Source organism: Cervus canadensis, chromosome 26, assembly GCF_019320065.1.
Source record: "Cervus canadensis isolate Bull #8, Minnesota chromosome 26, ASM1932006v1, whole genome shotgun sequence".
Classification (NCBI taxonomy): Eukaryota; Metazoa; Chordata; class Mammalia; order Artiodactyla; family Cervidae; genus Cervus; species Cervus canadensis.
Genome location: NC_057411.1, coordinates 23,804,935 through 23,826,560, shown reverse-complemented (window position 1 = coordinate 23,826,560; position 21,626 = coordinate 23,804,935). Strand labels below are relative to the sequence as shown.

Sequence of the window (21,626 nt, the reverse complement as noted above, 5' to 3'; positions counted from 1 at the left end):
ATAACAACACAATTATAATGGTTGTTAAGTGGCTAACATTTAATTACTTATTAGAAACTGTCCTAACTATTTTGTAATGCCTCATTTTTTTCCTTCAAAACAATTCCATAAGGTAGCGGTATTATTAACCCCATTTTACACATGAAGAAGGTGAGGCAAAGCTACCTTGGAGAAAGGAACTTGTCCAAAATTATACACGGGGCCTTAGCCAAGCAGGACTTGAACATGAGATTTTCTGACTTCAAAGTCCTGCTACCCTGCTTTACTGGTACCCCATAGAGGCAGTGGGAGTTGTCAAAATCCTTCCAAGACAAAAACTAGCTATTTAAGACAGGCTTGTTACACAACCAAGGGGAAACACGTCAAAGGAAGGATTATCACCACTTCAGCCAGCAGTTGCTATACATGGGTAAAATCGGTTCAAGCCTCAATACCAGTGTCTCAAGAAAACAGAGATCCTTCCTGAAAGGAAAATTACATGTAAAATCTTTGTTGTATTTTTCACAGTGAAAATGCATTCAGGTATGTCTTCCTGGTTCCAAATGACCTACTCCACCAGCATCCAATTAAAACAATACACGCAAGTTTTTCCATTAGCCTCAGGTCAGTGTGGGGCTGACACTAGGGAGATCTTTGTGGCAGGTGTGCTGACAAAGCCCTCATCTGGCTTTATGAACACTTCAAACCTCAAAACAGCTGGCAGTATTTTCTTTCCTCTAGAAATTCTTAACATACAATTACTCAGAATGCCTAAAAAGTCAGCATACAGACTTTTCCACAAGTAAATAAAAAGACATATATATGCATAGAAATAAGTAAAAATAAAAGTCCAAAATCCCACTATTAAATGTCTATGATCCAGGATTTTGCACATGTGTAGTTTAGGCTTACCCTCAAAATCTAGGATGCATGACTAAAAGAGGTCTTATCACCTCCTCTCCTAGGAAGAGCTCTAAGACTTGTGTAGTGGTAATACATGCTTTCTGGGTTACTCTGGGAAGCATATTTAACTTATTCTAATCATATCTATCATGTATTGTTTACTCTTTCCAAGCACGTTTAAAGTTCGGAAGTACTTCTAAACAGTGTACATCTTAATGGTAATAGGCCTTTATATCTATGGCACTCATGTTGCCCGAATCTTTAAATTTCCACTTTTCACTTGTTTCTCCTTGCTTTTAAGCATCGGGTTTTATTTTAATGTGAACTGACTTTTCCCTTAAAAAGAGAAAAAGAAACCATGAGTGCAAAGCCCAACAAGGCCCCATCTTCTCACCAGTGTCACTGACCGACCCATTTGTAGAGAGATGCTGCTCTTTTTCATCTCTCAAGATGCATATAGGTCTTGTAAGACTTCTCCACCAAAATGGTAGAGAACAACGCAGATACATCACCAAAATATCTGAGAGTCATAGGACACAGCCTGCACAGGCTCTGGAACTCTTTATAAGATCTTGTTGCGTTTTTCAATTCATAAGCATTATTCATTCTAGTCTATAATATAACCATGTCTGTTTTACTGTGACGAGTAAGTGGTTTTTCCCTTAGAATCTATAGATGAAAGTGGCTATTACATAAATGTGTCCAACTTTTAATGGGCTTCCTTGATGGCTTAGTGGTTAAGAATCTTCCCTCAATGCAGAAGACCTGGGTTTGATCCATGAATCGGGAAGATCCCCTGGAGAAGGGAATGGCAACCCACTCCAGTATTCTGACCTGGAGAATTCCATGGACAGAGGAGAATTCCATGGACAGAGGAGCCTTGGTGGGCTACAGTCCACGGGGTCACAAAGAGTCAGACACAACTGTGCAACTAACACTTTGACTTTGACTTGCCCGACTTAAGCCCAGGTGTACACAAGCCTCAAAACACTGCTGGGCTTCTGGTGCTACAGGATCTTAGCCACAAAAGCGTGGATTGTGCACTAATTTTTATTTTAAGCTAATGTAGCTAATGTCACAACCAAGGATCACGAGGACTGTTAGCATTAATTGACTGACACAAATATTTACTCCTCATTCTACTGTGCTGTGCTTGGTCACTCAGCCGTGTTTCAGTCTTTGGACACCGTAGACTGCAGCCCACCAGACTCCTCTGTCTGTGGGGACTCTCCAGGCCAGAATACTGGAGTGGGTTGCCGTGCCCTCCTCCAGGGGATCTTCCCAACCCAGGGACTGAACCCGGGTCTCCCACATTGCCGGCAGATTCTTGACCATCTGAGCCACCAGGGAAGCCTCATTTGACTAAAGCAGATGTTAAAGCAACTTTCCCAGTAGTGAATCTTTTTTCCTAAATACCTTCCATATTATAAAATATGATGAATTTTATAATTCCAAAGAAAAAATTCCAAGAAAAATAATTTCAGGAAAAAAATTCCAAAAACCAAATTGAGCACTTTTTTTGTGTTAAAGTTCTTATGCTGACTCAGGTTTAGCAAGATGGATATTAAAGTGCTAGGTTTTATAGAATCATATTCTTTGCTAAGAAGTTACTTTTACAGCTTTCCTAACTCTAGAATATAAATCTTCTCCAAGACCATAATATTCTCCTTTTCTTTCTTTTGTTCCTTCTTTCCCTTTCCTTTCTTATTTACATTGTCTAGCACAGATGAACTATAAAGCTCTATTTTATCACTAGGTGATTCTAGTCTGAATTTCATTTTAATTTCTTGTTTCAAATATAAAGTGAATTAATATTTGTTTATTCTGTAAGTTTAAAATAACCTACTTAGAATTTACTTAAGAAGGAGATTCTTATAGAAATAAGGAAAAAAAAAGAAATAAGGAATTGTGAAATAAGGAACAGAAGTTCAGAGGACTAGGTTCGTCTGGTTCTTCTATCTGTTATAGAGATACAGAGAATATCAAGAATAAGGTACACAAAATTATTTCTCACCTATCAGAGAAGATCAAGAATAAGGTACACAAAATTTCCTTGCAAATTCTGTCAGTTGAGTTAGTTTCAAAGTATTGAGCTAATGTGAATGTATATTCACATTCCAGAGCTCCTAGTTACACCTCCTGGTTGAGTCACATGGCTAAGACACCTCAGGCAAAGAGACTATAAATCCAGCTGCATGGTTTCTCAGAGAAAATAAAATAAAACCTTTTTTTGAGGACCATAATACCAGGTTGAAAGTTTGCATGCATGGAGCCTCCAGCTTCCTCCAAACACAAGGTAAGCATAAACACTAAGCATGATGTTCTGACCTGGTTCGGGCGGCATACAAACACAGGAAAATTGAGTATTGTAGCCCACTTTGAAGTTGGAGTTGATGGGGTAGTAATCAGCTAGCTTGATCATCTTCTTGAAAGCATCATAGATAAAAATGAAGCTAATCAGAGAAGAAAAGCCCTCTTCAGTGAAGCGAGTGAAGTACTGAACCAGGAAGCTGGCATCGGTAGCTACTAAAATGAGACACAGAAAGGCCGACCAGAGGCCAATCCAAAGGCGAAACTCCAAATAGTCAAAATTATGGTCCCTGGAAAGAAGAAAAAAAAAGGTATTTAGACTCCTCCTCCATGGAACACAAACTGCAATACAAAACTACCAAATGACTGTAGAGTGATTGGTAAAAATATAAGATCACTTATAGATATTAGATATAAAGATCATTCTTAATTTTATCCAGAAAGTATTATCTTTAGGATTTGACCTAGTGATATTAGCCTAAGAAATAATTTCAGGTGTTTGAGAAAAGCACAACAGAAGTAGTCGTACCATTTGAATGTAAATGACTAATTTTCTTCTTGTATTGATTCTTTTATCATTAGAGAGTGTCCTTTATCATTCTTTATGGTCTTTGTTTTAAAGTCTATTTTGTCCGATATGAATACTGTGAACCCCGCTTTCTGGTCATTTCTGTCTGCATGAAATATCTTTCTCTAGCCCCTCACTCAATCTTCTCATTCAAAAAAGATGATCCCTATGTAGAATTTACAAAATAAACAGTTTGAAAGCATAACACTGGTACCCAGCACATGTTCAGTAAATGCTCTGTGAGCTTTCTGGTTAAGGAAGACACTAAGAAAGTATTTTCTCTTCCCCAAGTCATCAAAGTCTACTGAGAAAGACAAACTGATAAACATAATCACACTGCAAAATACTAAGTGATACCTAAAGTTCCCACAGTCACAGAAGTGGAACTAATCTGGGCTCAGCCCAGATAATCTGGGTGGTGGGGATAGATAATGTTGCAGAAAAAACTAAAAGTATTTAAGGATAAGCAGGAACTTTTGAGATAGACCAGGGACGGTCAGGTCAGGAAGACAAAAAAGTACTCAAGGAGATTTTGCGTGAACTGCATACAATGCCCCTTGTGAACGGAGTGTCACCAATACAGGGAAATGGGATCAGATGGATATGAGTCAGCTATAGCGAGGTGGACAAACCTAGAGCCTGTTATACAGAGTAATGTAAATCAGAAAGAGAAAAGCAAATATCACATATTAATGGCTAAATGGGGAATCTAGAAAAATAGTACTAATAAACCTATTTGCAGGGAAGGAATGGAGATGCAGAAGTAGAGAATGGACTTAGGACACAGCTGGGGAAGAAGAGGGTAGGACAAATTGAGAAAGTAATACTGACATGTATACACGATCAGGTATAAAATAGATAACTAGTTGGAAGCTTCTATATACACAGGGAACCCAGCCTGGGTCTCTGTGATGACCTAGAGGAGTGGGATGGGAGCAGGGAGGGAGCTCAAGAGGGAGAGGAGATATATATAAAATATATAATTACGATAATTCCCTCTGTTGTACAGCAGAAACCAACGCAACACTGTAAAGCAACTGTCCTCCAATGAAAAGTAAAAATAAACAAATCATACCATATTTTGAAAAAGAATAGGATGCCTCCATTTAAGAAGGCCATTTTTCTATATCCTTTCTATATCCTTTTCACTTCTTACAAGTGAGTTCAAGATTCATATTTAGGAAAACCATTTCCTAAATTTTACCACTTCACACTGATTATTTTACAATTATGTGGACAGTGCATTAAAATAGTTTTTTTTAATCATCATTTGCAATGAAAAGAACAGATATTGGTAATCATATTTCTTGTATGAGAAAAAATAAATCAAGGATCATGCATGCTTAAAGCTCTATGGCTTTCCTTTTAGACAATGAGTTTCTGATAACTGACAGCCACATATTTTAATGCTTCCCCAAAGACATTGTGTCAACATGTCCACTACCAACAGCCTAGTCTAGGCCACCAAGAAGCCTTTCCCTGATTCTTGTAAGAACCTCCTTACCAATATCCATGCTTCCCCTGCTCAAAGCTGTTTTCTACATCACAGCCAAAATAACCTTTTCAAATGTAAATCAAATGTCCTAGTTTAAAGTCTTTTGGTGGCTTTGCACTGTCTTAGAATAAAAATTCAAATTCTCTTCCTAACACAATGTCTGGTACATAAAAAGTTTCCAATAAAGCCATACCTGCAGGCTACAACTTGACAGAAAGTTACTGACACTGGATTATGAGCTATCACAGGTAACCAAGTGATGACACCAAAACTTTTAGTGAATATTAGAATTAAAAGTTGCTTGATTTCGTATGTCAACTGGACTAGGCCATGAGGTACTCAGGTACTGGGTCATACATTATTCTGGGTGTTTAAGGATGGTTTGGTTAAGGTTAACATTTAAATTGGTAGACCTGAGTAAAGCAGATTGCCTTCCATAATGAGAGTGTGCTGCATCCAGTCAATTCTTCAACTGAAAAGAACAAAAAGGTCAGCTTCCCTCAAGCAAGAGAAGACTCTCCAGCAGACAGGCTGCCTTTGGACTTGATCGATAACATAGGCTCTGCCTAGTTCTCCAGCAGAAGGCCTTGGAACTGGAACATAAGTTCTCCTGGGTCTTCAGGTTGCTAGGCCACCTTGCAGGTTTTGGACTTGCCAGCCTCTAGAACTGTGTGAGCCAATTAGTTAGGATAAATCTCTTATAGATGAATATACATATCGTATTGGTTCTGTTTCTCTGGAGAATCCTGATTAATCACCAAGTGGTCATATGTGCCTCACTTTATGGATGAAGATATCAAGGCCAACGGAAACTAAGCCATTTATCCAATGTCAAGGCTTTAATGGCACAGCTGGACCAGAAACCAATTCTCTGTGCTACTGGACAGGTCCTTTAAAAATTACAGCATGGTTCTTCCTGTTCAATTTATATTCAGTGTGTGGCATGTGTGTGTTAGTTGCTCATCATGTCTGACTCTGCGACCCCATGGACTATAGCCCATCAGGCCACTCTGTCCATGGAATTCTCCAGGCAAGAATACTACAATGAGTTGCCATTTCCTGCTCCAGGGGATCTCCCTGACCCAGGAATTAACTTTGGGTCTCCTGCATTGCAGGCGGATTCTTTACCATCTGAGCTACCAGGGAAGCCCCAGCACGTGGTAGAGTGGGCCTTAGAGTCACTATCCTTTATTTCCTTCTTATCAAATCACACACATTGGAATACATTACCAAAGCAGGAGATTAGTAACACTTGGGTAGAAAGTTATCTTCTACAGATTTCCCAAAATCTTTCTAAAGACATCTTTGGCATTCCTTTCACAGTTCCCTTCATGACTGGAACCTCAGTATTTAATCCTATCATGTCTTTCTGAGATAAGTAGACTCTAGAAAAAGCTAAATTCTAGGAATTTACACTATGATTTACATTATCACACAATGAGTCAGAACCTAGAAACAGTTTTATTACTTCTGAGTCAACAGACATTTTCCTTAAAATAAAGTTTTAAACAATTACCTAGTTTTGCTTTCCTAACAAGATTAAAGTTAGAACAATCTTAATGTGTTCTAAGAATGCTAATGTTTGTTTACAGAACTGATGTTTACAGGAAAGGATAAGAAAAAATCTAGTCATCAGCTAATGGTCAGGAACACTATCAGTTTGAGTACAAAAGGGAAAAATGTATAAACTTGAATCTTAGGACCTAAACAGGATACCCAAAACAGCTCTTCTAAAATACTTAAATACTCCCAGAGTGTGTCTGTAAGAATAACCCAAATAAATTCACTAATACCAATCACTCCATTAGGAAAGTGATATGTTTACAGCAGCAAGAAGAAAGAGGAATAAAAGATGAGAAACCTTAAACAAGCTGATCACCAGTAATGACTACAATAAAAGGCAATGTTAATGTCCAATAAGACTATCAGGCCCCTTGGTGCCAAGTTTAAATAGCAATTAAATTATAAAAAGTTATAAGCTATAGAAAGGAAATGACAGTAGAGACCAAAGAAACTATGGTGAGTTAGAAGGACAAAATCAGTGTACATTTTTTTGATAATACTCAACGTTTCTAGAGATTTACAAGATAGTTTTGAGCAGCATAAACCCAAGGGTACAAGAAAACCGAAGAACTAACCTTCGAAGCATGTTTCAGAAATCAGTCACTGACAAATATAAACTCCCGAAACTGAATGAACAAACCCCAGTACTTAATAAGAAGATGATAATAATTTGAAGGCCTACAAGTAAACTGCTCAAATAATATAAGAAACAAATTAATAAATAACCCAATGCCAAGCAGGATAAAATCCAACTTTAATCATGAAGTTTCTATACGACTTAGGCCACACTGCTTAAACTCCCTTCAGATTTCTCCCAGAAGAAAAGGAAAAGGAATCCAATTCTCTATCACTGGGATTGTTGTTTATTTGCTAAATCATGCCCAACTCTTTTCCAACTCAATGGATGGTAGCACCAGGCTCCTCTGTCCATGGGATTTCCCAGGCAAGAATACTGAAATGGGTTGCCTTTTCCTTCTCCAGGGAATCTTCCTGACTTAAGGATCAAACCCATGCCTCCTGCATTGGCAGGCAGGTTCTTTACCACTGAGCCAGGAGGGAAGCCCATTGTTGAAATACAGTGTGTAAAAATAGCTCAAAAGAGACTGCAGAACTGCAAAAACAAAACTATGTGTGTTTTGGAAAGTTATGAGCTGTTCTTTCATTTTGTTACTAATTTTAAAGAGTGACAGCATATCATTTATATGCCTTTTTATGGTTCTCCAGTTGATAAGGCAAATATTAAATCCTGTATTCCAAGTCAGAGATAAATCTGTGGATTATTTGGAGTGACTGTTTGAGTCCACTAAACTCACAAAACAAGGGTTTATCTGTTTCTCAAAAAAATAAAGAAGGTAAAATATGATGGGGAAAACCTGGGCAAAAGATAGTAAAACACTTTCTTTACTGAAGGACTTAGCAGAGCCCTTAGCAAACTGAAGGGTAAAGTGAATTATCAATAGGAGGGTATAATAAATAATGTACAGCACTTCCTAGAATTACTGGAGTCACAGATTTTTCTTTTATCATTGAGAATCTAATGGAACTAGTAAATGATCAAAACACACTTTGGGAAACAGTGGTCTGTACAAATACTCTGTATCTAGACATGTCAGCACTGCTATTACCATATATAAGGAAATGATATAGCATTGTGAATAAAAGAATAAGGTTTGCCACGTAAGTGTCATATGTTACTCGGTGATGGATTTAAAGCACAGTTTCTCAAATGCTTTTTGTTGCTTTACAACTATTTTCAAATAAATCACTTGAAACTATGTTTAAGTTTCCAATTTTGATGAAACAGAAGGGAAAATGAGAAAGGAACTTGTTCAGCAAAAGGAAATAATCTCGATCCTACAATTACCTAAAGCAAACCAGGGTGCACACATTTTCTGTAGATTAAGGCTCTGATCACATTGTATACAATAAATCTTTCTACAAAGGTTGCACTGCAAAGGTTGCACATCTGTCCCTGTTTATAGTACATGCTTGTTTAATCTTCCCACAAAGGCTTTCTTGTCTCACACGATGTTTTCTTAAACATATAAAAACTGTTTGACTCTTTCTATAAACTGACAGGGGCAGAATTTTTTCCAGTGGTCTCCTGAGAATTGTAATGGAGGAATTTGGGGTAACGATCTACAGAGAACATAACACTACTTAAAATTTGAAGCTTTAAATGCTTGGAAGACCTTCAATTTTTCCCCTTAACCCAGTTTTCAAAACGCTAGTTTCAAATTCTCATTCCCTCCTCTCTCGTGATCACTTTTGACAGCATACCTGGTTTCTTTCTTTTTTTTCTTTTAATAATTGTTACTCCTCTAAGTTTATTTTTTAAGGTTTTATTTATCCATTTATTGGTTATTTATGACTGCACTATGTCTTCGCCTTCTCTAGTTGGGGAGCCCAGGCTCCAGGCACATGCAATTAGTTATGGTTCATGGGCTTAGTCTCTCCAAGGCATGTGGGGTCTTCCTAGACTATGGATTCAACTCATGTGCCCTGCATTGGCAGGCAGATTCTTAACCACTGGAACACCAGGGAAGTCCCCACACAATTGCAAAGCCTACTATTTGAGTCCTTAAGTCTACGAGGCATTAAGTGGGTAATAACATTTCTCACATTAAAATCCTAAAACTGTGTAACGGTAGAGGTATATGGAAATTCCAACAAGGAATGCTAGCAAGCCACATGAAGTTCTACAATCTATCTGTGGACTGAGATCTGCCAGTAAAGGCAGTTCTCTCTCAGAGGTATCAAGTTCATTAGAAAGAAGCTGGAATTCCCAATTTGATTTTGAAGCCATTTGTGCACTAATGAGGCTATTTAGATAATTTGGTTAATTCAATTTTCCACATCTTAAAATGATCCATCAATTTCTAAAAGAAAATACTGGTACCACAACTGCCAAGCCCATTAGTAATATCTAGTGATTCCACAAGAGGCTTAGGCTCTGCAGTCACAAAGCAGGGATTCAAATCCCCGCCCTGCCAATAACTACTGGCTGATGCAAGCTTCAGCAATTTATTACCCACTCTGTGCCTGCTTTCTCATTGATAAAACAGGATACAGTCCCTACTTCACAGGACTGCTGCAAGAAATAAATGAGGCAGTACGTGTAGTGCATTTAGGACAATACTTGGAACATGGCCAAGCACTCAATAAATGTCAGCTGTTGCTCGGCTGATTCTGGAACTCTACCATTAGTTAAGAACACAGGAGCGGATAGGAGCAATGGACCACGGGAGCACCCGGCCTCTTTCATAGACAAGCTATGTCACCTTGAACAAGTCACTTCACTTCTCTAGTGTCAGTCAGGATCATAGCAGGAAACAGAAGGCAACCTCAGATGGGATTCTGAGGAAAAACTTTCACAATGTGAACTATTTACAGAGGAATGAGTAACAGCAATGGCAAGGTTCTCGGTGACTAGAGATGTCAGGAAGCCATTTCTGCCCGCCCCCGTCCCTCCAGCTTAGAAAGGCCAAGGAAAGAAGAGTCACCAGAGGCTGGTGAGGGCAGAGCCAGGGTGGAGGAGCCACCGGATGGAACAAGCCGCTGCCAGGCTGCCCGGGAGAGCAGTGGCTGAGCGGGGCGGGGGAAGCAGACACCCCCTGACCTCTCTGCCTCCCCGAGCTCCTGAGGCTCTGCTTTAGCCAAACCCAACAGGAAGCCAGAGGGCAGAGGAGCCTGCGTGCTGGGGTCCACCGGGGTGCAAAGCAGGACAATGAGGCAGAGTAAAATGGGGGCGGAGGAGAGGTTATGCGACAGAGGGACCTCCACTGAATCAAATGTTAGCACCTGCTGGGTGGCTTAATCTCTGAGGGCCTCTCAATCTCCAGATGCTACAAGTTCCAAATTCCACTTAACTACTATTCTGTGTGGGCTTCCCCGGTGGCGCAGACAGTAAATCCACAGGCAATGCAGGAGACCTGGGTTTGACCCCTGGGTCACACAGATCCTCTGGAGAAGGACGTGGCAACCCACTCCAGTATCCTCGCCTGGAGAATCCCACGGACAGAGAAGCCTGGTGGTCTATAGTCCATGGGGTTGCAGACAGTCGGATACGACTGAGGAACTTTCAATTCACTGTTCTGTGTTCTGTCTAGACTGTGAATGTTCTACAACTCAACAACTCTAATTTATAACTTGATATCTATATACATACTTGCTGAAATTAAATAGAAGCCTCTCAAAAACGAGAACAGGTCCCGTGCTGCTCAAAATAGTCAGTGGTTGACCAGCAAAGAGGCAAAAGATGGCTCCGGAGACAGCGGTGCCCAGGAAGCTCTCCAACACGCCCTAATAGGAAGAAAACAGAGGTGTTAATAGAAACACGCCTTCTTTCTTTCAGGTGTGACGTCACCAGCGGAACTAAAGCACATGAGCATGCTATTTTGAGGGCTGTCCCAAACACATCAAACAAATATAAAGAATATTGATTTTTACCAATATGGATACCACCTTCTACTTCACACACATATGATTTAGCCATTCCTGCCTATTCCAAGGGTTGAACTGCTCCTAAGTACTATAATGACTGTAATGACTAGCAGTTGACTACAGAAGGCAAAGGGTGACTCCAATACTCTTTAAAAAAATATTCATTGATGCTTCCATACATAAAATCACACTATACAATCCCACCAAGTGTCTAGAAGTGATTTAGTACTTCTGGAGTTGTTCTCTCTGTGGGTACTTTCAATGTTTTAGCTGAATTTCACTTCGCACATAGCAGGTACTTATAACTAGCTACATTTTATGCACAATAGCTATTTTCTACAGAGGAAAGCTTTTTAAGAGGAAAGGAGGGCAAAGAGAATAGAAGAAAATGATCTGCCTTCTATCCTGCAGTCTCTAAGACATCAATTCCAAAAAATATTCTACTGCATATTCATTGTCCAGTGTAAATATACACAAGAGCCTCAAATTACTTTCTCTCTAGAAGTAATAAACATGTGGAGACATGAGTAACTAAATCTTTGTAGCCACATTGCCCCATAGATGTATCTCTGAGAATCAACCATTATTGCCCCTTAGCATAAGAACAAATGATTATAAATATACATATATACATACACACATATATAATATCATATAATCATATAATGTATACATATAATGTAATTCTTATAAAGAAATTGGTCTTTTAAAATTGATTTACAGAACTTTAAGTGCTATCCCAACTAAAAAGCCATCCCAGAAGACTCTTATTAAGATGATTACTTGAAATACTTTTTTGTGTGGCTTTAGAGCTAGTAATACTCTCTTCAGGATGACATTAACAATAGTACATCCTTCTCTTGTAAAGGGTAGGATTCAACTGGGAAAACACAAAAATCCTTTAGCACAGCACTAAGTAATAATGAGGTTGGGGTGGAGATGGCATAAAAAAGCAAGAGTTGACAAGTAAAAAGACTAGCTCCTGACACAGTGTCCAGACACATTCTAAATACCTCAGCACACCTGCTTTTGCCCAAGATGTTTAGGTCTGAAGTCTGGCAGGTGAGTGTTTCAAGAGGACCCCATTTACATAAACTCTTACTGCATGGCCGAAGGGTACCATCTTGTTATTTACAGTCTTTGCACACATAATCACTGCTTCCAGTTCACTCTTCCTAGGGGAGCAGCAAGCAGAATGATAAACAAAGCCAGTAGAACCAGGCTGCATTTATGCAGAGAAGAGAGAAAAAGGTTCCCCAGTGCCCACTAAATAGTATCAGTCTTGATCTCCTAGCCCTGAAGATATTGAGTTTCGGGGGGTTAAATGATATGCACAAACCCATGGTCACTGTGGCACAAGTCGTTGGCGTATGGTTACCTGCCCAACTACTGCTGCATCCTTGGAAAGGGAAAAGGTATGCATGCGGCTGGGATTTTCTCAGACTTGCACTTGTTTTTACCTCCTGTGCATTGACACTGGGCTTTTTATGTCTTTGTCATTTATCTTTTTGTGTGCGTGTGCCTTATTTTCGTGTGTGTGACATCAAAGGGCAGGGGCTGGAAGGCTCCTCACGGCAGGACAAGCCATGCTCTGGGCACAGGTGACAGGCCAAGTGTCCATGCATCATTCTCTCTCAAGTATGGATGAGTGACTATTTCTCACCACTACTGCAGGATCAAACTAAAGCGCACAGCCTGGGGGTAAGAGAGAACACAGTGGAAAAAGGAGGGATATGAGATTAAGAATACTCTGTTTGACTTGATGGGCTTCCCAGGTGGCTTAGCAGTAAAGAATCTGCCTGCCAATGTGGGAGATGCGGGTTTGATCTCTGGGTCTGGAAGATCCTCTGGAGGAGGAAATGGCCACCGACTCCAGTATTCTTGCCAGGAAAATCCCATGGACAGAGGAGCCCGGCGGGCTACAGTCCATAGGGTTGTAAAAGAGTTAAATGTGACTCAGTAACTAAATAACAACAACAAATTTGATTTCATGTAGCTATTAACCTCTGTGAGGGGCAAGAGCAAGGTCTCCAGCGTCATCTGTATTTCTCTTCCCCCCATCATGCTACACACCATTCCCCACATGCTCTCCAGGTACCCAGGAAACACTAAAGGAATCTAAGAAGACGCCCAAATCACACCCTAGGTCCCACTTATCAAAGGCCAACAGCCATGATTGCTCATCCAATAAAGATAACAACTAATCTCTTCCCGAAAACAGCTTTGATTTATGGAAAGTCATGTGATTGTTAAAATGGTAAGATTATTTTTATTTCAGTACTTGATCCTTTGCTAAGTGTTACAGTTTCCATTCTGTTGCTGACAATTTTAAAACAGAGACAGATGATTTATTATACACATTACACTGGAAACTTGCTTAAACTCAGAGGTGTTTCCAGTGTTTCTGAGAAAAGAACTATTTTCACCACATTTTGACATGTTGGTCTTGACAATACAGAAATTTTAAAAAATAATCTCATGCAATGAATAACTTTAACTAGAATTTAAAGCAATTTGTAAAGTGAACTATCAAAAAAGCCTTTTTTTGATTTATTATAGTCAGTGTTCATGAATATAAAAAGGAAATAATGTGTGGATGTGTGCATTTTTAATAGCTATGGCTCATAAAAACACTTCTACATCTGATTCCCCACAGAGGAACACACTCCCTAGCAATTCATGAGAATGTAATGTGCATGGCTGAACTCTGAGGGGGGCAGGATCAGGCGCAGCAAAGCACTTCAGCTCCATTTCGATTCAGTTATTTTATTCCATTTCTGATCAGATGATACCCACCACACAACAGAAGAAGGAGCTAACAACTTGCCCTCGGAAAACCCAGAGACTGGACTCTGTTCTGCCACCAAACAGCTGATGGCCTTGGGAACGTCACTTGCTGCTGCTAAGTCACTTCAGTCGTGTCCGACTCTGTGCGACCCCATAGACGGCAGCCCATCAGGCTCCCCAATCCCTGGGATTCTCCAGGCAAGAACACTGGAGTGGGGTGCCATTGCCTTCTCCGGGGAATGTCACTTAACCTCTGTCAATTTCAGTTTCTTCATGTAGGAGGAAAACATCGAGGCTAGTGCACATACTGTACAGTATAAAAACAGACTCTGGAGTCAGATCACCTCAAGTTGACATCCAGACTGTATACCATTTACTCTGTAATGACTTAAACAAGTTACTTAACCTCTCTGTGCCTTATAACCTGAACATCAGATTAGAATGTGTTTATCACAGTCATTGATAGATGTGTTTTTGATGAACAGTAACATATACATCAGTCCCTGAGGCTGGGAAAGATGGAGGGCAGAAGGGGAAGAGGGTATCAGGGGATGAGATGGCCAGATGGCATCACCGAATCAATGGACACGAACTTGGGTAAACTTCAGGGACAGAGAGGCCTGTCATGCTACAGTCTGTGGGGTCGCAAAGAGCTGGACACAACGCGGTGACTCAACAACAACAATGTATACATAATGAATCTACTCAGATAAGAGATGAAGAGGCTGAACTAGGCCTCGTCCAAGGTCTCCTCCAGGTGGCTCAGCACAAGAGCAAGTCTTGGAGTCAGGGATATTGCAGTTTCATCTCAGGTCCACTAGTTATGAACTTCTCTAAATCCTAATTCTCTCCTCTGTAAAATCAACAGCTACTTCACAGGATAATTACTTGGACTGAATATGATAATACCATATAAAAAGCTAAGAATAAAGTAGAGAGACGGTAAGATGCTGGTTTTCTTTTCTTCCTGCTTCCCGTCTCCTTCTTCCCAGCCTGCCTCAATTACTTCTCTCTCCTTCAACAGAGGAAGGAGATGGAGCGTGACAGTCAATAGGAGTGACAGGAAAACATGAAGATTAGTCCTCAGACAAAAAGGGGCCAAAAGCCTCCAGATTCTCATTGTTTCCCAGGATTCAGGTGTGCTGTTCAGTCACGTCCAACTCTGCGATCCCAGGCACTGTAGCCCTCCAGGTTCCTCCGTCCATGGAATTTTACAGGCAAGAGTACTGGAGTGAGTTGTCAAGACCTACTCCAGGGCATCTTCCCAGGGATCAAACTCAGCAATCTGTGTCTCCTACATTGGCAAGTGGTTTCTTTACCACTAGCGCCACCTGGAATCCACAGAAGCCTTAGACGGCAATGTTACAGCCACTGATTTTGTTGCTTTTCATTCCTTGTGGTATCAAACATACGGAATCAACCATAATAAAACAAAATGGTTTATTTCCCTTTATAGCAATGAAGTCAAAATCCATGTGTAAAACAATTTGTGAACATTTTTCTGCTCACATGAGGGTATAACGTTAAACCCAAGATGGTCCTTGTTTTATAGAAGGGCCAAGAAAGTCAACTGAAGTCTCAGAAAGATCAAGCATAAAAGAAATTTGAGGGAGGGAGGTTCAAGAGGGAGGGGACATATGTATACCTATGGCTGATTCATGTTGATGTATGGCAGAAACCAACACAATACCGTAAAGCAATTATCCTCTAATTACAAATAAATAAGCGTTTAAAAAGTGATAAGAACACGAAAAAAAGGAAGAAATCTCACCATAGGAGCAAGATTCTTTAGGAAAAAAATCCAACTACAATTGGTAGCACCAGCTTTTTGTCTGTGAGCTACTTGTGATAAGTCAAGGCCATCACACCTGTCATGGCTAACACAAAGCAAATGCATTCACGGACAAAACATTCAACATTTATGCTGTCAACTTTGACTTTATTGCAATTTAGTACATTTAATATCTTCATATAACACTAAAGAATGACCTTTGTTGTTTTATGTCCTTTTTATTAAGAAATGTATTACTTGGATTAATAATTAACCCCAAACTGCCTTAAAAAACAAAAGATTTTCTGTCTCTTTGACAATTATCAACCAAATAAAACGAGAAAAGAATATTTAGGGGGGCAATAAATGCTAAAATATTCACCAACATTATTGTTAGATTTCAAGACTTTAAAAAAAATGTCTACTAACCATAAAAAGAAATTTCAGCCTGTGTTGGTTGTAATCTATTGAAACTGTGTAGAATGTTGATCAATAAAATTAAACTTCTCTAGCATTTGAATTTGAAATTTAACCAAGAAAAACGATGCAGCCTAATGACTTTTAAACATGGCCATTGGAAATAAGCAAACAAACCTGAATTAACTGCAGGAGTTTGATATCAGATCCCCAACATAAAGCCACAAGATAAAAAATAAGTGATGAGATGATGCAAGTAAGTACCTAAATCAAATTTGAGTCACATGAAAAATATCTGGGAGGGTTGTTTTTGTTTGTTTTGTTTTTTGATTTTTAGGGAAAAGAAATACTGAATTTTTATTTCCACTTTGGGCTTCCCGGGTGGCTTTGCGGTAAAGAATCTGCCTGTCAGTTCATGAGTGCAGGAGACACATGTGGGAAAGATCCCCTGGAGAAGGAGAAGGAATGGCAACCCACTCCAGTATTCTTGCCTGGAGAATCCCATGGACAGAGCCTGACGGGCTTTTGCATGGGGTTGCAAAAAGAGTCAGACACGACTGAGCGACTAGACACATCTTCACTTTGAACAACTAAATCAGGATCTCCAAAGATCAGGTCCCAGGAATCCATAGGTTTTCAAAGTTCCCCAACTGATTTTTATATGGTCCAAATTTGAGGTGCACCCATTCAGGCAATCTTCCTTCTTCTATCAAAACAAGAACTACCTGCTAGCATGGTTAATAACCAGCAGTTACACAGACCATTCATCTACACTAGGAAGGAAGACTGGATATACAACCCTCATTTTTTACTTCACCTGTGTAGCTACAGACTATAAATCAGTGATTTCTCTCCTGACAGATCACAGCTGCCAAATCCTTAGTGCACCATCTCTGCCTAAAATTGCTCTGTCGTCATAAACAGGATTTCTGTTTACACTGCCCAGTAGGAACAGAAAAAAGGAGGCAAGACTTGAAAAACAAATTATCTCTCTGCTTGAAGAAAAGTATGAGCCAAAATCTCTACTAAAGAGCTTCAGTTCCAAGTCCAATAGAATGGATAGCAAGAAAGGGAGGCTTTACAATATTGTTTTGTTTGAAGAGCTGTGAATATGTATCTAGATCCTCTGAAGTGTCCAAACATCAAATACCAGTATAACCTTACACAAAAATTAAGTCCAGATGGATGAAAAATGTAAATGAAAACATAAAAGAACTAAGATATGTGGGTAAATATTTTTCTAACCTTGGGGTGGGAAAACTGCTCTAAATATATCATGAATATAAGAAACTACAAAACCCTGAAGATTTTGACTACATAAGAATTGAGGTCTTTACAGCAAAAAAAATCATAAATAAGATTAAAAGACATATAGCAGATCTAGGAAAAATATATTTGTGATACTTCTAACAAGCAAGGGGAAAATCTCCTTATTATACAAAGAGTTCTTATAAGTCAATGAGAAAAAAAGAATGCCCCAAAGAGAAATATCCCAAGTGTACAAATATAAAGACACACAAGTAAGCAATAAGTATGCAAGGATGTTACCTCTCAGTAAAAATCAAAGAAATGTAAATGGAATAAAAATGAGCCGTCATTTTTAAGCCACAGAATGACAAAAATGAGAATATGAGACAAATCCTGTTTTTGCAAGAAAGTGAGCAAGCCAGCTCTCTTGTCCGTTACTGGTAGAAGTTTAAATCAGTATACCTTTGTGGAGTGTAATCTGAAATCAATATCAAAAATAAAATAAGTATATACTGCCATCACATTCTGTTAAAAATTTAGCTAAAGAGGTAATGACAAAGAAGGAAAGTGGAGTTTAGCACCAAGACTGTTTACAAATTAAAAGGCTGAAAAAAAACTAAAAGTCCACTAAAAGAGAATTTATTAAGCAAATCACAGCACGTACACCATGTGTATAAAGAAATGCAGCCATTAAAAATACTGTGTACAAGACCCACATTGAGGTAGAAAGATTTTCTTGAAATGCTAGTTACATAGATGATCGCATATATGATCTCATTTACAGAAAATCCTGTACAGTGATCTGTTTACACAAGCATTGCAAGACACACAGAAAGATATTCATGAACAGGTTAATAATGGTTACTCCTGAGTCATGGATTTAAGGGCAAAACGATCTTCTATGCAGTGTTTCTGTAGTATTTGAATTTCGTACAATGCTTAATTTTATCTTATTCAAACCAAAGCTATTTCAAAATGATTTCAAGCTAAATACAAAATATTTTTTAGAATTTAGCATTGTTTGGGTTCTTCACAGCTGCTCAAATGACCATCATTTTCTGACCACCAAGAAAATAGAGTTGACAGAGGTCATTCACATGGAAAAAACCACCAAATAGGTTTCTGCTAAATGGAATTTGGTAAAACAAAAAAAACAAACTTCAATCAAACAGGTTTCATTCAAAACTTATACATAAAATGAAGCAAATTATCTAAAGTTAAAGTTTCTTCCAGGGAAAAGGAATGACTAATATACCCTGGAGGCAAGTAAACAGCGCAGTGCCCTTTACTTTGTAACTGAATACACACTTATTGTTTTCTTACCAACACATCCTAATTGGATCATTCCAACAGACAACCCTGCCCAAACTGGAATATGTTTCTGGTGCAGATGAACACGTCACCTTAACATTCAGGGAAGATGAAATTATTATATAGTCTTCATGCAGTAACTATCAGTTGCTTTAATCCCACTGTTACAAATTGTGCATGATGCTTCGTAAAGAAGTGTCTATCTTATTGAGGAACATCATATATGAGTAAGAAATGATACATTTCCAACTTAAGCAGATTGATCCAATATTCTCAGCACAGCAGTATGTTAAAATAAAGCCTCAAAGTTGGAGATGCCAAATTTATATTTATAAATGTTCCTTATTATGAAACAAGTTCCCTTAAAATGTGCTCTGTTAGGCTCCATAAATATCACAAAATTCAACAAATTCTAAAATCCTAAAAATCTGTCTTCTTTTACTAAAAGGTTTGTGAAAATAGGATTATATTTATTCCTGAAAAAAATTTAAATGACTTTCTTCACTCAGTCTTCACTCTAGACTATACTCAGTCATTCATAACCAACAACAGTTGATTTAAAAGAACGCACTTCTCTGTGTTCCATAAAGCTAAGAAGGACAGCTTTTAAATAACAAAGACTTGCCACAAAGTATCAAAACAGTGTCCCTTATATCAGTATCTTACCCATAGACTAACCTATCCATAAATATTTGTTAAATCGACATTTACCAATTTAATTAATAGAACAGTATACCCACTTGGCAACCAAGAATATAAATCTAATGCAATAAGTTCACATGCATGGTCACAAGAGACTTTAGTTGTGGAAAGGACATGTTTTTAGGATAGTGAAGATAAAAGCCCTGATTTTTACTTAACAGTATGGCAGGGCTCAGTGGTAAAGAATCCACCTGCCAATGCAGGAAACATGAATTCAGTCCCTGGGGTCAGGAAGATCCCCTGGAGGAGGAAATTGCAACGCACTCCAGTATTCGGGATTCCCTGGTGGTTCAGATGGTAAAGCATCTGCCCGAAATGCGGGAGACCGGGGTTTGATCCCTGGGTTGGGAAGATCCCCTGGAGAAGGAAATGGCAACCCACTGCATTACTCTTGCCCAGAAAATTCCATGGATGGAGGAGCCTGGTGGGCTACAGTCCATGGGGTCGCAAAGAGTCGGACACGACTGAGCGACTTCATCTTCACTTTTAGTATTCTTGCCTGGAAAATCCTATGGACAGAGGAGCCTGACAGGCTACAGTTCACAGGGCTGCAAAGAGTTGGACATGACTGTATGCATCCTCATGGCAAGGGGAGGGCTTCCCTCAGATGGTAAAGAATTTGCCTGCAATACAGAATACACGGGTTGGATCCCTGGGCTGGGAAGATCCCATGGAGAAGGGAATGGCTACCCACTCCAGTATTCTTGCCTAGAGAATTCCATGGATAGAGGAGCCTGATGGGCTACAGTCCATGGGGTCACAAAGCGTCAGACATGACGGAGGGACTAACACACTTCCACTTCATGGCAGGGGGAACAGAGCATTATTACAGCGGAGCTTACTGAAAAGGGCAATGAGAGCACTGCATATTCTTGGAGCTCAGAAAGCCAAAGCTCTAGTACTCTGTTGCTTAAGAACGGCAAACAAGCCAGGGCTAGATCCCAGAAGAACGTAAGGTCAACTCTTGGCAAAGCAGTTCAGTTACTCCCAGAAGCCCAGGCTAAACTTTAATTGCCTACACTTAAGAAATCCATGCACACCCACTCTGGAAACCTCGGAGTCCTCTCAGAGAAGCATGATGGCTCAAATGTATGTGGCAAACTGGAGAATTCATACAGCTATCTATGCTGCCATTATAATTTGATTATATCTGGAGAAAGTTCCAGAAAAACATCTACTTCTGCTTTATTGACTACACCAAAGCCTTTGACTAAGAGAAAGTGAAAGCAAAAGTCGCTCAGTCATGTCCGATTCTTTGCGACCCCATGGACTATACAGTCCATGAAATTCTCTAGGCCAGAATACTGGAGCGGGTAGCCTTTCCCTTCTCCAGGGCATCTTCCCAACCCAGGGGTCGAACGCAGGTCTCCTGCATTATAGGCGGATTCTTTACTAGCTGAGTCACAAGGGATCACAACAAACTGTGGAAAATTCTTCAAGAGATGGGAATATGAGAACACCTGACCTGCCTCCTGAGACATCTGTATGCAGGTCAAGAAGCAGCTAGTTGAACTGGACATGGAACAACAGACTGGTTCCAAATTAGGAAAGGATATGTCAAAGCTGTATATTGTCACCCTGCTTATATAATTTACATGTGAAATGCCAGGCTGGATGAAGCACAAGCTGGAATCAAGACTGCTGGGAGAAATATCAATAACCTCAGATATGCAGATGACACAACCTGCAGAAAGCAAAGAAGAACTAAAGAGCCTTTTGATGAAAGTGAAAAAGGAGAGTGAAAAAGTTGGCTTAAAACTCAACATTCAGAAAACCAAGATCATCATGGCATCTGGTCCCATCACTTCATGGCAAATAGATGAGGAAATAATGGAAACACTGAGAGACTTTATTTTCCTGGGATCCAAAATCACTGCAGATGGTGACTGCAGCCATGAAATTAAAAGATGCTTACTCCTTGGAAGAAAAGCTATGATCAACCTAAACAGCATATTAAAAAGCAGACACATTACTTTGCCAACAAAGGTGCACCTTGTCAAAGCTATGGTTTTTCCAGTGGTCATGTTGGACTATAAAGCTGAGTGCCGAAGAATTGATGCTTTTGAACTGTGGTGTTGGAGTAGATTCTTGAGTGTCCCTTGGACTGCAAAGAGATTCAACCAGTCCAT

General features: G+C 39.5%; 1 protein-coding gene across 5 annotated transcripts in view; it reads right to left on the bottom strand.

Annotated features, from left to right (window-relative positions):
• SLC4A4 (solute carrier family 4 member 4) overlaps nucleotides 1-21,626 on the bottom strand; it is a 351,440-nt gene that overhangs the window by 71,823 nt on the left and 257,991 nt on the right. For all 5 annotated transcript variants that reach the window (XM_043447564.1, XM_043447563.1, XM_043447565.1 and 2 more), the window contains exons 13-14: nucleotides 10,987-11,120; nucleotides 3,211-3,482 (exon numbers count right to left, since the gene is read on the bottom strand). In XM_043447564.1, coding sequence (XP_043303499.1) covers nucleotides 3,211-3,482; nucleotides 10,987-11,120 — 406 coding nt within the window. The remainder of the gene's footprint in view (nucleotides 1-3,210; nucleotides 3,483-10,986; nucleotides 11,121-21,626) is intronic.